This window comes from Leptonotus elevatus, chromosome 15 (assembly GCF_054856555.1).
Source record: "Leptonotus elevatus isolate MCC_2025b chromosome 15, RoL_Lele_1.0, whole genome shotgun sequence".
Classification (NCBI taxonomy): Eukaryota; Metazoa; Chordata; class Actinopteri; order Syngnathiformes; family Syngnathidae; genus Leptonotus; species Leptonotus elevatus.
In genome coordinates this window covers 15,896,674-15,916,196 of record NC_141253.1, presented here as the reverse complement: position 1 = coordinate 15,916,196, position 19,523 = coordinate 15,896,674, and the positions used below count along the sequence as shown (strand labels likewise).

The 19,523-nt window shown below is 37.9% G+C and overlaps 1 protein-coding gene across 1 annotated transcript in view; it reads left to right on the top strand.

The window, feature by feature from the left end:
* The window catches only part of npr2 (natriuretic peptide receptor 2), a 71,235-nt gene extending 54,862 nt beyond the window's left edge, over positions 1 to 16,373 (top strand). The window contains exons 15-22 of the mRNA XM_086096580.1: positions 677 to 845; positions 6,495 to 6,641; positions 10,012 to 10,135; positions 11,592 to 11,660; positions 11,733 to 11,907; positions 13,334 to 13,432; positions 14,788 to 14,879; positions 15,866 to 16,373. Of these exons, the coding sequence (XP_085952706.1) occupies positions 677 to 845; positions 6,495 to 6,641; positions 10,012 to 10,135; positions 11,592 to 11,660; positions 11,733 to 11,907; positions 13,334 to 13,432; positions 14,788 to 14,879; positions 15,866 to 15,928 (938 nt within the window). The 3' untranslated portion in view covers positions 15,929 to 16,373. The remainder of the gene's footprint in view (positions 1 to 676; positions 846 to 6,494; positions 6,642 to 10,011; positions 10,136 to 11,591; positions 11,661 to 11,732; positions 11,908 to 13,333; positions 13,433 to 14,787; positions 14,880 to 15,865) is intronic.
* The last annotated feature ends 3,150 nt before the right edge of the window (positions 16,374 to 19,523 follow it).

Sequence of the window (19,523 nt, the reverse complement as noted above, 5' to 3'; positions counted from 1 at the left end):
GGACTAGCAATAAATGTAGTCGAAAAACTAGGCCGATGGGATTTTGTCATCTGGCATATATTAAAAGTGGAGCTGCTGCCTTTTATGCAAACAGAAAAAAAGGGTTTGTGCGCTTACCACAGTTCTGAAAAGTATAGCATTTATACTTGAACCCATTATTGAATATCATGTTTTAAAGAACATTTGTTGTCGTTTTCTCTGCGTAAAACACAATGCTCTTATTTTGTCTAAATCACAGCCAACTGTTGGTTATCAGGCGATGACAACGCCTCAGTGGGAAATGGAAACCTTGAAAGCAATTCCAGAGCAAGTGCTCAACCTTTACATAACCACAATGGATATTTAACATCCGCTCTGGGGATTTTCGTCACTGGATTACGTTTGTTAGGTGTTTATTCACAGTCATGCTCAGTGGTGATTGCACAAGTGCCACTAATCCATTAACAGGCTCAAGGAGCCTGCACCTTTTCCAAGGGCTGATAAAAATGGTTTAAAATAGCAGCAGAATCTTAAAACACGACAACAGTTCTTTCCAAATACTAATAAAAGCAAAGAAGAGGAAGTGGCGATAACCTTTTGACCGCAATGTTTCCAAAACTACCAAATGGAGATTTGTTTTACGTTTGACTCAACTGCAGCTGTAGCACATGCTAAAAGTCTTTCCTCTCCACCTCAGAGATTGTGCAGAAGGTCAGAAACGGCCAGAAGCCGTACTTTCGGCCAACAACCGATACGAGGTGTCACTCAGAGGAGCTGACCATCCTGATGGACGGCTGCTGGGCCGAGGACCCTGCGGAGAGGCCAGATTTTGGCCACATCAAGATCTACATGGCCAAACTCAATAAGTAAGACATCTTGCATTTAAAATGATTTCGATCTTAATTAATTACATTCTCAAAAACAATTGGTGTCATTTCAATATAAATGTATCTTCCGTTTGCCCCCATAATTCCAATGAGTATGTTCATTTACAGTTCTCGTGCTACACCAAAAAAGCAGTCGTTATGAATATTTTTGTTTAATGATCCAAGACGATATTGTTCCCTCGAGCAGGCAGATCTGCCAGAAAGAGCTACCCTGACACAGCAGATGGTCTCTTTGTCACAACTTTGATTCACAAAGGCATCTGGGAAAGGGCTGATAAAATCATTCTAGCAAAGGGCAAGCAATGTCAAAAAAAATGTATTCAAAATATTTCACATCCATTACTCACTAATCTGTTCAACTAGTATGAATGTGCACACTGCTGGCTAAGTTGCAGGCACAAAACATGCATGGAAAAAGTACTCAATACAAATGTGTGCTTGTCTTCCAATCTCTTCCACCATTGTTTACAAGCTTTATGAGTTTCCTTCACAGGAAATCACAGAAATAAGTTTATGAGCGAGCGTGATATGTACTAAACTAGGGTGACCATTTTTAAAATTGATAAATGGGACGCTATGATAAATTTGTACTAGTCTATCTACTAACTACTAAATAGTCAATGGGGGGAGGGGCTCGTGGGGCAATATACGGCCGACAGGTGGGTGGTGCAATCGCTAATGCTAAATGCTATCTTAGTTGTCTTAAGTTGACAGTTCAACAGCTCTAAACAAAACAATGCACTCACCATTATCCAACCTTTTTTGTTCTGTCCCAACAACTATTGGAAGCTGGCTGTGGCGTTTACCTCGCCTCGGTCATGCACTCTAAAACAGTTGGGTCAAAAATAACCCAAATTGGGTTAAGAATGAAACAACCCAACTTTATGAGTTATGAATAACCACCAAAATTAACCAAAAATTGGTTATTATAAATGGGTTATTCATTTAATAAAAAGTTGGGTCAAATTAAATTAATAACCCACAAAGCAAGCCAGTTTGGTTGGGTTGCTTTGTGGTTGATTAATTTGACCCAACTTTTTGGGTTGAATAAATAACCCAATTGAATTGGGTAAAAAATGAGCCGACCCAACATTTGGAGTTACAGGTATTTAACCCAAAAAGTTGGGTCAAATTAAATTAATAACTCACAATGCGACCCAATTTTAGGTTGTTTGTGGGTTATTAATTTTACCCAAGTTTTTGGGTTAATTGAATAACCCAATTGAATTGCATCAAAAACTGATTCGAACCAACTTTTTGAGCTATTTAACCCAAAAGGGGTTGGGTCAAATTAATTATTTTGGGGGGTTGTTTGTGGGTTATTTTTTAATTGAATAACCCCCAAAAAGTCTCCTTTGGACCTAATTTGGGTTAGTTTTGAACCAATGCACATTGTATCATTGGAAATAAACTGCTAAAAAAGCTCAGCTTGTTTTGTCTGACCGGCGTGGGGTGACTAGAGTCCATTTCCCATGATTCTTAGATGCAAAACCAGGAAGTAGTTCTAGTTCCAGCCTGCTGCTGACTAGATGTACACGCGAATTAGAATGCAAACAGGAATTTATGAGTAGATGTAAATAGGAATGTATTGAATAGTCAAATTCACTTTTAATGGGTTTACCGTATGAATCGCTACGACATCCGCTGGGACGCGAGAACCAAGGCTCAAAAACAGGACTGTACTGGCCTAAACGTTACGTTTATACTAAAATAAAGCAGAAGGAGTCAGTCAAGACTCTAACACCAGCCAATGGCATTAAAACAATTCCTAATGATGATGGGGAAGCTTCTTTTTCCTGACCAAGTCACTCACGCTGCTTGTTGCCAGTTCATAGGCCTCAATCAGCACTGGTTAGCTTGCACGCGCACTTCATGCTGCTCTGGGTTTTGTTGGTCTACTTATTTTCCAACAACAGCTGCTGTTCTCAGAGTGCTGACACTGAGGTCCAAACATTCTTTGTGGTTCATTATGCCACAGACACAGACTTCGAGCCATTTATCCAGTAATGTAATTTAATATGAATATAATGTATCTATAAATAAAATGCATTGCCATCTGTAGTAGCAAAAGTTAGTATTCTATATAAATGAAGTACCATTTACCATGTGCCGTTCTCTGGTAGTCTTGAGATAGGATCCTCAGCAATCATTGACTGCGACACTAAGCTTTAAGGTTGTGAGATCTACACAGCGCAAATTGTTTATCATACCATTCACAGGTTCATAAAATAAGATATACATATTGTAATGTACAGTATACAAATTGTTGCCCAACACTCCCATAATACAAGTAGGAACAACTCTAAGTAAAATATAATGTTTTACTGAGCCTAATTTATTAGATAATGGGCCTCGTTCACTAAAGTGTGTATGCCAATTTCATCAACTTTCTTACTATATATTTTAACAGCTAGTTCAGTTTTTCTTCATTAATTGGCTAATAATAATTTTTTTCTATGACTCTTTTACACCATTCCTCACTTTAAGTTCAGAATTAATAAAAAAATATTAACTTCATTGTTGATTTTTGTTATGTGTTTCAATTTTAAACGATGTGTCAGACAAATGTTCTTTCATGGAGAAAAATGGGTTAAGCAAATTAGAGTGCGTGCAATGGGCACGAGCTGTCATTTAGAATGAATCTTGATTCATCAATATATGCACAGTAGGAGTGTGCCAAAAAATCTATTTTAAATGTCCCAAAATCGATTTTATTTAAATTATTTCATACTGTCTTCCCTTTGTTTGTGTGTGCCTTTATTGGGAGCGCTGTTCATGTTGTACCCGAGTTGGCTACTTAGGGGCAGTGTGGTTCCACGCGGTCTGATACACTGTTAAGTGTAGCCACATTAGAGAGTAGAAGGAAAAAGTCACGATCAAGTTATTCTAACAAAAGTTGTTTTTTTGCAGCGTGGAGACGTTCTTTTGAGTGATAAAAGTGCCGCGAGTAGCGCACTAGTTAGCATTAGCGAGTCAGACTGGAGTAGATCATTACGATTCCTTGAACATCTATAAATTGAAGCAAATATCATTGTCAATCAAATCATTTTGAATAAAAAAATCGCTTATAATTCTGAATCGAATCGCACACCCAAAAATCGTAATCGAATCGAACCGTGAGACATTCAAAGATTCCCACCCCTAATGCATAGGGTGAATAAAAAAATAATAATAATAAAAATGAATATATAAATAAATTAATATTTTTTTCAAAATAAAAAAAATTGTGGTGGGGTCTACTAAGCGTCATGCACTGATTCACTTGGTAACAACCAATCAGAGCGATCACTTGTCACGCCATTTTACTGCGGATGGTATGATAAACAAATGACTTCTCGGCCATGTTGATTGTGTGCTATAGTGTGAAAGTAATCATCTTGATGAATGCTATTGCTTACCACACATATGAAATATTTCACTGTTAGGACAGATTGTTTTTCAAGTAGTATAATGGCAGAGCATACAAGTGCCTGAGTGTAATGCGACTGTGTGGAAACAGCAGTGAGGTGAGGCAAATTTTATTCACCACAGAATCATGTTTATCAAAATATTTTCCTAGATGTGGGGGTGGCCAGTGGAGTGGCTGGAGAGTGGCCAATGGTGGCCATGGCCACCACGTCGCTCCGCCCCTGTTGTATTCTGATTTCAGAAGTTGCCGTGCTTTTGTTTTTCAACTTGAAGACATTTTACAACAGCATTTGCTGTGTTTTGCCACTTGTATGACCTCTCAAGTCAAATGCCGGATCATCCTAGTGATGTATAGCTTTCCATTTGGACTGGCTGGAGTAAGAGAGCTCTGTGTGATTGATAACCTCTGAATCACTCAAGGAAGATCCTGACAGTGGCATGCACAATCCTTCCAAATGTGCATGAAGCCCTTCATTGCGAAAGGCAGCACGTTAACACACTTTTTGCTGCTTATTTCCATGAAGTAAATGTATGTCGTTGACGTGACGTGATGAATGTGCTGTTATATTTGGTCTGCTCATGAGCTTGGGCTTGAAGGGCACGATAACAAGAGGGGTGTTCAGCGCTAAATGCTGACCTCTCACTGTGCAAGTCCAACTGTGTATATACTACTTGCTCAATACTACAAGTATGTTTAACTACTTTGTAAACAAAAAAGCACTCCACCAAACTGCACAGTTTACGGCGCCTGATGCTTATTTTGGTATATCTGCATCTGGATCTAGAACTGCTTAATAATACTCATTAAACATTGTGACTGGGCCTGATGTTTCCATGAATGATCCAAATCTCATGTGGGAAAAGAGTGATTTCAGATTTTATATCAAGGAGCTGTACTGTTCCCTTGTAGGCAAAATTGGAAACTTTATGTGCCGTATGAAGGGAGTATTAGGGGCAACTCTGGAGGGAAAATAACTGATGATTACAAAGACAAACATTGATTTTAAAACATCAAAATTACGAGACAAACAACATTCTGAGATGCAGGCGCCTTCTTTATCTGGGGAACTGACACACATTTATCGGCTAATCTCAATAAATATTTGTCTGGTTAGATGTTCAAACAAAGGGTGATTTCAGCGAATTCTTAGAAACGGACACAAATATTTACAATCACGTTTACTGTTGATGATGGTGTTGATGTGCCAAAACATTTTGTTTGGGAAACTAAAATCTAACTTGGCAACATATCAAACAGTACACATTATAACAGAGTTGATCTTTCAGTCATAATTATTATTATTAATATTATTATTATCATTATTATTATTATTATTATTTATATTTTTTATTCTTTTTATTTATTTTATTTTTATTATTATTATTATTATTATTATTACTATTGCCTATTTTGTAAACAAATTTAAAGCATGTTTTATTAACAAGAAAACCAATTAAAGAGTCGCTCTAATGATTACGTTGTGGAAAGAGCATGTCTTCAGTTTTCAAAAAAATGTAGATGAATGATGGAAAAAAATCTAGACAAAATAGTGTGATTACCCACAGCGTGATAAGAGTCCTCAGTGCGTTTCATGTCTCAGAATTGTTGTTCTTTAAACTTAAGCAAAGTGTGGGTGTTTGTAGGATGTGTGACACACAAAAAACATGGCAGGAAGCCAGACATTGATACGTTCAACCACCAATGCGGTGCATGTGACTCACAATCTTTCTCTGTTGGAGTAAATTCCTAGAGATGTACTTTGTGTGTGTACAGTATGTGTGTGCATGCGTGAGTGTGTGCATACTAATGCGTAAATCTCCTGAGAAGTCACATGACACAAAACATACACTAGATAATTGCAGAAGTATGGGAGCTGTTGATGATGAAAAGGTCATGTAGCATGGCTTTGTTTTGGTGTCTCTATAAATCACAACTGAAATGTGATGACAGCATCCAACGTACTGCATTCACATGTGAATTGCTTCAAATGAAACCCATTATTTTTCGTGTATGGAAAATGATGGCTCATGAAAGAAGCTTAGGGGAAGCCATCTTTTTTCTTCTTCCACATCTCACTTCCAGTGAGAGTTGCACAAAGCCTACAAGGTGAGATATATTTTAATCCTTAAATGCTTGATATTGCAGAGGTCAAAAGTCCAGTCTGTGCATATCTCTGGCAACAGTTGTCTAATTGTGCTCTGTGGGGGTGTTTTCCGCAGGGAAGGCAGCACCAGTATTCTTAACAACCTGCTGTCCAGAATGGAGCAGTACGCTAACAATCTGGAGAATCTGGTGGAGGAGCGGACGCAAGCCTACCTGGAGGAGAAACGGAAAGCGGAAAATCTTCTCTATCAAATTTTACCACAGTAAGAAGAAAAGAAAACACTCACAAACGCACTCTTGTCTTTCCCCACAGTGGCTGGATTTAAACTGGGGGACATTAAGACAAATTGCAATTCAGTTCCTATCTGTCAGTTTATATTTACTTTAAAGTGACCCATATACTTGTCGTGCTTATCTACAACAACCGGCATGTCCACCCACCCACCCAAAATGCAGGACTTGCAAGATGAATGTTTGATGTCCTTGAGTCTGTTTATTCAGAGCAGCATCAGTGAGAGGGAAACAAAAAATGGGTCCTTTGCAGAGTAAGTGATGAAAAGAAAAGCTGTAGAAAGTGTCTTTTCACATTACGCATACAACACTAATACTTTTAATTCTCGTTTTATAGGAAAGAGCTAATATATGCACTTAGCGTCTGTGTCTTACAGCTGTTAATGATAAGTAACAAAGTAGCTTTATTCTTGTTGATGGTGTCACTCAATACTTAAGACACAGACTCAGACAAGACTCAGAGAGTGTCTGAATACAAAAATACAAATTAACAACATAGATCAGGGCTGGATTCAGATGGCCTCAAAGAAAACACTTGATGGAGAAACTTTGACGAAGAGCCTTGATTCCAACAGCAGCCACCGCTGGAGCAGGAACATGTCAGAGATCGTCAAAATAAGAATGACTAAGACAGGACCATAGCAACTGACTACATCATCGTAAAGGACATAGTAACTGCATAGCAACTGACATCATCATCATCATCCTCATCATCACAAAGGCAAATACCGGATCATAACAACACAATGACCCCAGAACCCAACCCAAAACACAGTCATAACAGCATTGTCACTACTCATTTAAATATAGAGTGGATACTGTACCATGAGTAATACGGATTTAAATTGCCATAATTGAGGGGGGTGTGTGTGGGGGGGGGGTCCATCTCAGGTGCATATGCCATCAATCGGTACATTAAATATTATTTATTTTTCTATTGCTTGCGCTGCTATGATGCATGGGTAAAAAAGATCGGATCGTACTTTCGAATGGGTAAGTACTGATACCAGATATTGGTGTCAGGCCTTACTTTAAGGAATCAGTACTCGCGACGGTGGCCGCCCTCTTGTGGCCATTTTATGATCAGGAACTAGAAATAAGAAGAATTAAGAACTGCCATTAATTTCATTATATCGTTATATAGGTCTTTCTTTAAAATGAGCTTTTTTTTCCCTTTTTTGGGGTGGATTTTATGTATCCAAAGTAAAATCAAGGCCAGTCTATACAGTACAACTGGAGTATGACCTCAGCAAATGGTGTCAATCTTTCCAGTGGCACTCCACATACATTTAATCAACTGTGGTAAATCCCTGTATTAATTAAAGACCCATTATCCTCCTCAACACCACATCTCTTTTGCAGAATAAATATTGACCTTGTATGTGTGGGATATGCATTCCCCATATTTCCAAACAATATGTTATGTAAGGCAAAACCAAAGAATAATACAAAATATACAAATCATGATGATTAAAAAGATCCTTCACCTTATATAATATGGCAATTGATTTTGCTATCTTTGATTTAACATAATCTATATGCATTTTTTATTTCAATTTGTGATCCAAAATAACACCTAAAAAAATTAGTATCAAAAACCTTTTCAATTTCCACTTCCCCTATTCTCAATTTAACTATTGAATCCATTTTACGTTCACCAAATATCATAAATTTAGTTTTATTTGTATTTAAAGATAACTTATTCAGGTCAAACCATTTTTTAACCAATTTCATTTCACATTCAATATTGGTAATCAAATAATTTAAGTGGGTCCCAGAACAGAAAAAAGTTGTGTCGTCAGCAAAAAGCAAAGCATCAATTAACAAATTTAGATACAAACATACATAATTTTGGCCCAAGGATTGACCCTTGTGGGACTCCACATATTACCTTTAAATTTTGATCACAACATACTTTTTGCCATCTATCACTCAAATAAGAACATAACCAGGAATGAGCTACTCCTCCGACACCATACTTATACAACTTTTGCAATAATGAACCATGATTTATCGTATCAAAAGCTTTTATTTTATTTTTTAGATCCTATTGAATATAATTTATTGTCTATTGCAGTGGTTACTTCATCCATGAATTTCATGAGAGCTAATCCTGTTGACTGGTTTGCTCTAAATCCATACTGATAATCACTTATGATGTTATATTTTTTGATAAAACTCTCCAATCTAATCACAAATAATTTCTCCAGAATTTTAGAAAATTGTGGAAGCAGGGACACTGGTCTATAATTTGATTTTTTTTTTCTTTTTCTTTTTCTTTTTACAGATTTGTATAAAGGATTTATTTTTTCAGTTGAAAGTGACAGATTAAAAATGTAGTTTAGAGGTTTAGCCACAACTTCAATAGTATCCTTAATTAGGGCCATATCCAACCCATTATTATCATCTGTAGACCGTTTACTTTTAAAAGCTCTAACAATCTTTACTACTTCATATTCATCAGTTTCTTTAAGATACATACTCTTTGGATTTATTTCTACTAAATTACTTACATTATCAATATTACTTGGCGGAGTAATATTTGCTAAACTAGACCCAACATTTACAAAAAATAAAATAAAAATTAATTTGCTCTAATTTTGTTTCTGCTCTTTTCCATTAATTTGCTGTAGTAACTCTCTTTGCTTTTTCTAAGTATCTTTATCACTTTACTTTTATACATCTTGTATCTCTTCTCTGCTTCTTCTATTCTATTAAGTAAAAAATCTTTATATAAAGAATGTTTTATTTTTATTGCATTCTGTAGGGGGTTAGAAATCCATGGCTTGTTTTCTTTCTTCCTAACACTATATGTCTTTAATGGACCATTTTTATCATAGCATTCATTAAATATCCTCAAAAATGAATTATAGGAGTTATCTACTTTTCTTTGTGATAAAAGGGAAGAAAAAGGCCTGACAGGCGACCGACTAATGAAGGTGAAGTAAAGAACCGATAGTGGGCTTAAGAGCCTGGGAAACTCATCACTAGGAAATCCCATCATTCGCGAACGTTACCATACCCATTTTCCGTCGGAAAAATGCTCCCTCGCTCGCACAAAGGCACCCAGTCAGCAAGAGATGAGCTTGAGAGAAAGGACAGATATTACTTTCCCCGCCATTTCACATTAGTGTCCTCTCTCACAGCCTTTTTGGTTCTGTTGGGGAGAAACATGAGAAAAATTAGCAAAGATAACCTAGCATTTAATTAGCCTAGCAGCATTTCTGTTTTAAGAAAGACTATTAGCTAGACTCATGTAACAGCACTAAGCAAACAGCGTCAGCTCTGCCAGCGTCTAATTTGCTGTGTGTACGTTTTTAACTCGTCTCCCTGTGCCCACAGTTCTGTAGCAGAGCAGCTAAAACGAGGGGAGACAGTCCAGGCAGAAGCCTTCGACAGCGTCACCATCTACTTCAGCGACATTGTTGGCTTCACGTCTATGTCTGCGGAAAGTACGCCGCTTCAGGTACTCATTCGTGTTTGCCTTCTTTAGACATCTGCCAAACTAATTCAACTTCAAAGGCTCTGAATTCTTTTGACCAATACTTAAATCATTTCAAACTGCAGTAAGACTTACAACTTCCGAGTGTGAGTGTTCCCACACACTAACTGCAACTCAGAATAGTACAACAGTCAGAGTACGTTGACGCAGAGTTGAGTCATATTCAACCACAACCACGACCTCCAATTCAACAGGATACTTTGTTTTTGTTTTATTCATTTTTTCCTTTCGGGCACATTATTACAGGTTACATCGATCACATAATATCAGAAGAAGCCATGGCTTATTAGTAACCCGTCCCCATCGATTCTTACTATACTCATCAGTCATATACATTGATTATGATAGTCATTGATTCATATCGTTATCCATCAATCCGAGACTTAAGTCTTCACACTCTTCAATCAATCATTTGGAATTGGTAAATCGGTTCATCAGGCCCACCCAACCAGGCGAGCAGCCAAGGCGAGCGCATGCTCGTTCACCAGTAGCGTCTTCGCTGACCTTGGATCAGCTTTCACACATGTTGTGGCTTCCAGAAGAGTAGATTGGCTTGCTTTCTGCTCATTGCGTCCACAGCAATGTTCCCTCCATTCTGGTCAGTTCAGCCACCACTGTTGCCAGCGTCCGCTGATGCGTAGATCTTGATATTCCTGAGCGCTCACCAAGGCCAGCCCACCCGGCGGAGTAGCCCCCGCTAGCCGCACCCCGGAACCATGTTCACCAACCCCATTGTAACTATTTACAGCAGATACATTGCAGCCACAATACAACCTTATCATGACAGCCTTGCATGTTGTTGATTCGAAGATTCTGTTCCAAATCCACTTTTTGTTCCAAGGTGACAATGCGTCAATCGTTTTCTTATGTCTCTTTCTTCACCTGCTAAATTTCCTGCAGAAGTGGCTCGATGCTCTTTTTCATTTCAAGTATTTCGGTGACCATTCCCTTGAGTTTTTGCCAGGGAAGATTTTATGTTCTCAATTTCGTCAGCTCTTTTTCCGCCAGGCATATTGCAACAATGTAGTTAAAAATCCCAATGTCAACAAAATAGAAGTCACGAGCGAGTGCAGGAGCAAGTACAGATGCGTCCTTCCTCGACAGATGCGTCCTTGATACTTTGCAGGTAAACACTGTTATGATGCCCAACTAGAACCAGAGGGTCATAAAGTAATGTTTGGACAAGCCTTCATCCTCAGGGAATTGCCTCAGTTATATTTCTCTGATACGTGAAGCATTATGAGGCTAGATGGAAACCTGCAGTAAAGACTAAGCAACTAACTTGATTCTGTTTGTCCATCTGTGTCATGCAATTGGCAAACAGTTCTTGGATATTAAAAAAAGGAGTTGACATACAGGTACAGACTGATAACACGTCAACTCAATGTCATTGATATTCAGCTGCTCTGTTCCTCTCCAGGTGGTCACGTTGCTCAATGACCTGTACACCTGTTTTGACGCCATCATTGATAACTTTGATGTTTACAAAGTAAGTCCTGAGCTCTAAACATGACTCAATACAAGTGTGTGAAATGAATGACACGTCCTATTTACCCCTGAGGTGGAGACCATTGGTGACGCCTATATGGTGGTGTCAGGGCTACCGGTGCGGAACGGGAAACTCCATGCCAGAGAGATCGCCGGGATGTCATTGGCATTGTTAGAGCAAGTGAAAACATTCAAGATCCGACACAGACCTAATGACCAGCTGAGACTCAGGATAGGTATCCACACAGGTGAGTGTAAATGTATGGGTGGACAGTTTGCCAAACAGAATGCAGTCCTTCACCTCATATCGAGAAAACAGTTTTTGCCCGAGTGGTTGGTACTGGGAATACGGTACTGACTGATACCAGAGCAATATTTGGGATGTGCCATCCCAAGCTTTAAACACAATGTCACCAAAATTATCGAAGGGATAATTTATTTTCTGTAAATGTATGGTGAAAACCATCATCATTCCCTGTTAAATAAGGTAGTCCCTCCCCTTTTAGACCTGTTGCCATCAGTACACGCAATAAGTTAGAGTGTATATGCAATTTAGCACGTGCTACTTAGTAAAAGATCACAATCTTAGTAGATCATGTGCCACATGCTCACATACAAATTAATTTCCCTTCTCAAACACTATATTATAATCATGAATTATAATAAGATGCAGCGCAACATTTACTGATGCAACTTACAAATGGTTGATGACATTTTACATTCTGACTCTGTCATGGATGGGGGTGGAGGTCCCAAATGCAGGGAGGCAGGAGAACCACGGCAGGGATGCATGTTATACTGAACGCGATTTATTTAACAAAAACACTAACAGGGGTACTGGGTAAAACTCTAAATAAACAAAACCAGCAAAGTTCTGAAAAGACCAAAAAATCAAAGTAACAACAAAACACAAGAGTGGTAACAGCAACAATGATCCAACCAAGACTGAACGAAACCAGGGAATTAAATACAAGCCAAATGACCTGGACAAGACACAAGTGGCTGGGGGAGATGATTGGATGACACAAGGGAACAGGATGACGAGTACAGGTGCAAACAAAACCTAGCAAGCAAGACAGGACACCAATCATAACAGACTCACACCTGACATGTCGCAATAAACCAGCGAGTGTTGGCCCGTACTCAGCATTGTCAAAAAAAAATTAAAGCCTTCTAACTGCTTTTCAGTTCACCCACACATCTGTGACACACAAAAAAAAACAGGAGAAAAAAAACATTCTTACTTGGAGGAAGGCAATCTACCATCCAATATCCATCCATTTCTTCTGCAGAGGACACGAAGCATGCTAGAGCCTGTTGTAACTGACACTGTCATCCGAGCATTATCTATCTATCTATCTATCTATCTATCTATCTATCTATCTATCTATCTATCTATCTATCTATCTATCTATCTATCTATCTATCTATCTATCTATCTATCTATCTATCTATCTATCTATCTATCTATCTATCTATCTATCTATCTATCTATCTGTCTGTCTGTCTGTCTGTCTGTCTGTCTGTCTGTCTGTATCTATCTAGCAGGCTAGATAACCGCTAGCAATGATTATGAAGCTTGCTAGGTAGCTAGCGAGCTACATAATCCTTGTAATTTATCTACATACATAACATTCCATTACAATATGTATTTGTATTATTATTATTTTCTAGGTCCAGTCTGTGCTGGAGTGGTTGGTTTGAAGATGCCCAGATACTGTTTGTTTGGCGATACTGTCAACACGGCATCTCGGATGGAGTCAAACGGAGAGGGTGAGCATCTGCATCCTTTGTTATTGTTTTTGTTAGAACGCCCCCAAATGTTTTCACGCTTGCTGTCCCTAATGTTTTTTTAAGTGACTTTTAGAAAGGAATTGAAAAGGTTACTTTTTGGTTAAGGGTTTCCTTTCCGTGTGTTTCCTATCCGTGTCTTTGAAAAGACCAAATCTAAACACAATATCTCAGATTAATATTAATGAAGTCAATTTATGATTTTGTTAGGTCATTAAGGCAAAGGAAAACGACAAAACCTTGTCACTTTAAAACTAAGTGGCTCATTGATGAAACATGAATACACATTACATTATTACAGTATACCTTCTTGAGGAATAACACTTTAGAATGAAACTTAGATATATTTTAGAGTAGGAGTCAGCGTACAAGTAGCATCTCTAAAAATAAGAGACAGTCATTACTGTCTAAATAGCTGGCAAGAACACCGTGCAGTGAACATGTCCAATTTATGTCCAAACTGTCAGTACCGATAGTTTGTGTGAGCACCTTTCTTTCCCCCTCCATCTGGCTCTGCCTTAACCCTTTTAGGCCTGGAATCACCGGAAGTGCACAGGTTCTTACTGGAATCCTCTTCCACTCCTCCTTGATGACAGTACAGAGCTGGTGGTGGTTATAGACACTTGACTCCCTCCTCTAACTTTTTTCAGTGTGTTGGCAATCTTTTTGATACTCAAGACCATCTTTGTTGAGAACAACGAAAATAATTATTCAGTCCTCAGTGATTTATTTGCCATAAGATGCCAGTATGAAGGAATTATCCTCGAAGCACACGTTTTTTTTAATGTCTTCCATCAATCAATGCATTTTCTATACTGCTGGTCCTCATTCGGTTTGCAGGTAAGCTGGAGACTCGGCTAATGGGTGTCAATATGCAGACTTTTACCATTTGCGGTTCCTATCACCCACAAATGGCAGTGCGTAATTGAACACTGTTCTACAATGTGAAATTTCTCAAATCAAACAAGCTTCCCAAACCATGAGTTTAAATTAAATTTTCCCTCATCATCCCCTTTGTAATATGAGTCATACAAACCTTTTATGCTGATGCTTCTATTCTTAACCTGCAATGACAGGAAGTCATGTTCTGCAAGTGTGGTGGAATATCACTGGAGCAAGTCATTGGACATATTGATTAGCTGCTAAGTTGCTTCCTGTGTTCTGGTAAATAATTGATAGCACTTAAAGTGTAGGGGCCCTTAGCCAGCCATAAACTGCGGCCACCGTCAAGATCCGCGTCTGAAAAAATTTACTGCTCAGAATAATAGAGTTGATAATAAAGATTTGTTGAAATTGTATTTCTTTTGAAGAAAAAAAATATTATGTGTGTTTTACAGCTCTGAAGATCCACTTATCCTCAGCTACCAAAGAAGTGCTGGATGAGTTTGGCTACTTTGATCTACAGTTACGAGGAGATGTTGAAATGAAAGTAAGATGTGCACAATTATTGAGTGCTTTAAATGACATTCCCATTTTTTTAAAATATATTTATAGCCAGATAACAATTTTATAACATAATAGATATTAGATTTGCTGGTCGTTTTGTATAAAAAAAAATATTTTTTTAACTCATTCACTCCCAGCCATTTTCACTGAAGCAACCCCCTTCACTCCCGGCTGTTTTCTGCATTTTGACTGATTTTGCAAGGCCCACAGAATATTATGTTCTATTGCTATAACATGGAACCTACCAAAAGAAAGATTAGAGTCTCTTCTTTCATCAGGAAAAAAAAATCTAACTGTTTCCGTTTTGCAGCAATTAGCATTGGAATATAGCTAAGTTTCATCATTATTCACAAAAAAAAAAGCCTTTTTGAAACACGGCCCTGGTTGATCTCTTATACTCTGCTGCCACCTGCTGGCCGTTTTTGTAATAACTACCATTGCTTCATGCATTCTCTTCAGTTCAGAGGCTCCATCAAAGCCTTCTGTATGCTCTTGCAGGAAAAAAAAACATACAAATACGTCTTTGGGAGCATGGTAATATTTAAAATAGCACGTATTTATATGGTTTTGGGAGCAAATGAGTTAAAAAATATATATATCTTTTTTTTACCATCTTGATGCTCCTTCATTAACTATCATCGACGGGGGGTCTGGATGAAATATTTTTAACCCCCCCACCCTACTCCTTTGCTTTTAAAATGTTTGACTTACAGTTGTGAAAATAAACATATAATAATTTGACCTCAGTCAGATATTCAGTGTTGACATGTGAGCACATTGCATTTATGTAGTCCAATGTGACAAACTGAAGACATTAAACTCGAGTATTTTGGCCAAATGATGTCACCGTTAGTGGTGAAATTTGATCTTTGTGATCACCTTCAAGAAAGGAAAGCAAACTGAGGATGTAACGTTACCCTCCCCCGCCCTTCGTTCCTCTTGATGAACTTATTGATTTGTGTGTTTCAGGGCAAAGGTAAAATGAGAACCTATTGGCTACTCGGGGATAAGTCTGATGTGTATGTTATCTGAGAGGCGGCGGCGACATCAGAAGATCCGGTGGCCGAGCCACTGCTTTATTTGTTCTAGAATAAGTCTTTTGTGTGACATTTCCATGCAGAGGAACATAAACCGTACACCTAAAACAGAGGAAATTCCAGGTATTTGTATGACCTGAATGCTGCAACTACAAAACAAAAAAACATAAAGATGTTTTTGTATGAAGAAATTTTATGTCCTCGGAGTGAGTACTTTTCACGGGAAATATCTTATTTTTTGTGCTTTCTATATTCAGATTTGTATAATGTGTTTTGAAGTCAATGATGTATTAATATTTCCTTGGAACATACTTTGGAGGCAGTGTTTATGTACACTGCTGGCAGGCTTTAATAGTGCTATACAGGCAAATGCAAGATTTGTATATATGTATATCCAAGATACTGTAAAATATTTTGTTCAATAAACTCATGAAAACGTCTCTCTTCCAATCGTTATTTTACAAATAATACCTGATGATGGCATTTAAGTTTCTAATTTTAATGTCATGTAGTGTTTGCGGCAGCAAGCATCTGTGTTGTGGTGACATCACTGCTCATTAGCTGCTCATTATCAGCTGTGGCACTTGGACTCGCTGTATGTGCACGTGTCTCTGCTGGAGACCATCTTCCCCTACTGCGTGAATGTAATTACCGCCCACTTCCTCCTGGTAACAGATGCCTGTTCGAGGCAGAGCAAGCGAGAGCATCAGTGAATTTCTCTGCTGAGCCACGCGTTTGCCTGCTAACTTCACACAAGTGGCCTGGCTGTCCACCATCTTGATATTTGCGACACTTTCCTTTGGCAGGAATCCGAATGAACAACCAATGCACATTGCATTTTGCTTCACGTATAATAATCCAACCTGAGTCTTGATTGACAAGAATATCTTGACTAGCTTGACTTTTGATTTACTTGGTGTTTACGGTATAAAGAAAAATGTTAGACCACCCCTAAGCAGCAACGACTGAAATCAAGCATTTTCTAATACTGGGTATGAGTCTTTCACATCTGTGTAGAATTATTTTGGACCACTCTTACTTCTACACAATAAATTCTGCAGAGTAAATTTGACTCTAATTAGAGTGGGACAAAAGAGACTCCGTTTTAGAGTAGGCTAATATTTACATTTGGAAGAGAGTACACTCTAAAAACAGTTGTTTTGTTTTGAGTGTTTTTAGAGACCCAACTTTCTGGGTTGTTTTGTGCAAAATGACCCTCTTTTTTTTTTTTACCCAAGTAAATGATCCGACCAATATTTATGAGTTGTTTTACACTAAAAGACACATTTCTTGATTTAAAGTTGGGTCAAATTGATCCAGCATCAGTCCATTTTTGACCCATAGTTGAGATTATTTTTGACCCAACTGTTTTTAGAGTGTGTTTATGTATCTCCAAGAGGAAACCAAAAGTTTTTGGTCTCTTGGAGCTAGGAAGATTCCAGCTGACACGAGCGATATACCAACACACAGCAGGAGCAGCGTGGCAGCTGAAGGTCGTGAGTTTGTTCCTCAACCCTTGAGTGAGTTCCCCCCCCCTACCCCCCCCCCCCCAATTCTTTATTTTACTCTCTTCCAAGTGTAAATGTTACTCAAATGTTCTTACTTGCGTTCTCTGACGTGTTTGATGATATTAAACTTTCAAGTTGGGGAAACTGCAGAGAAGAGAGGAAGAAAAAAAATTCACAGCACTGTATATGGGTTGAAATGATGTGAAGTATTTATCTGCTGCATGGGAAAACAACTATCTTCTCAATGGACCGTTGTAAAAAAAAACTTTAAAAAACAAAACTAGTTACTACAGCGATTCTTTAACTGGAATGGATTATTTTCACCTTGATTGATCTCTTTAGAAAATTGTGCATTCAGATGCCCATGTTTCACTTGTTGTTCTTAGTGTGCGCCTCCCCCAAAATAACATGACACATAAGAGACACAAATAAAGAGGAGCAAAAAAACAACAACACAAAATTGATGTATAACATGACATCTAAAATGACACGTACAAATCCTCTCCAAGCCTTTCTGGTATCATCTAATGTTCTGGCGGGAAATCTGCATACATATAAGCTAAAATTACTTGTCGCCATAGCTACCGCCCACTAATCTTTCCTGAATGCTCAGAACGGATCAACATCTCCCAGCATTGTCCTGTGATTGACAGAACACATATGCCGTTGTAAAGCCCTGTTTGATTTCCCAGTGCACATTGCTGTGTTTCACAATCTGCATATGCGGTAGGTGCATGTCTTTCAAGTGCCTTTCTCATTCACTGCCATAAATTCATAAAAATACAAATAAAAAGATTATAAAAAATTAGGGGTGACAGGCGATTAACATTTTTAATCATAATTAATCGCATGACTTCACTAGTTAATTCACGATTATCACAAATGTTATGTCTGTTCTAAATGTACAATAAAAAACATTCTAGGTTTTCGTACTCTTGTATACAAAAGTGGGGAAAAAGTTGGAACTAATAGAAATAGCTCAAATGAATTTTTGACGTTTATGGCATGAATGAATAAAAAGAAAATAATATAAAAAATTCAGGGCGTCAGGCGATTACATTTTTTAATCGTAATTAATCGCATGACTTCACTAGTTAACTCACGATTAATCACAAATGTTATATCTGTTCTAAATGTACAAAAACAATCTAGGTTTTCATACTCTTGTAAACAAAAGTGGAAAAAATGTTGAACTAATAGAAATTGTTCAAATTAATTTTTTACGTTTATAGCCGTCAATGTCAGTGAATGAGTTAATGTACAAACATCATTTCATGATACTTCTTGCTATAGGAGGCTTTTGTGAGCAGTGTTTTGTTTTGGAGCTCTTAAATAGTTGCAGCATTAAATTTACACAAAAGGTGAAGTTAATGATGTAAAACAAACTCCACTGTCTGACAGAGGCTGTATAAACAATTGCATACTCTTGAAACCAAAAACTGTAAATCATCAGACACACTTAAAACAAACTGCATGGTTTAGCGCGCACGTATCAATGACCATTTCAAATTCAATTTGCTGTTAAAAATGTACTGTATCACGATAACAATGACATTCAGGAGCAATTGTGTTTATGTATATAGTATAATTAAGAGATTATACATCGTGATTTTTATAATTTTTTTGTCATAAGAGCTCGTAAAGTCCCTATCAAGTTAAAATAAGGTGTGAAAGCGTGCCAATGCAGCGGCCATGTTGGCAGGGGCGGCTTTCCCATCAAAAGCAATGCATGTCCATAGGCTACTGTCTGTGGCAACCATGTTAGCATGTCTCATCAAAAGTCATAGAAAACATGAACATTAGCTTGCTAAAGAGCACAGGTGTTGTTTTTTGTAAAGCCCTTATCTTTGGCATCTAATCGCAAAGGAGGTGAAAGAAAGGAAGCGCTAACATCATAGCTCGTGAACGCCACCAGATCCACACCATTATCCCCACCCTCAACCAGCAAGCTAAGTTTGGAGAAATTTTAAAATGTTTGAGTTTATTTTTTATTTGCAATATTTGTATACAGCAAGGATGTTTTTAGCCCACAAAAAAAGTATTCAAATGTAACGGAGAATCATCTGTAAAGGACGACCCATT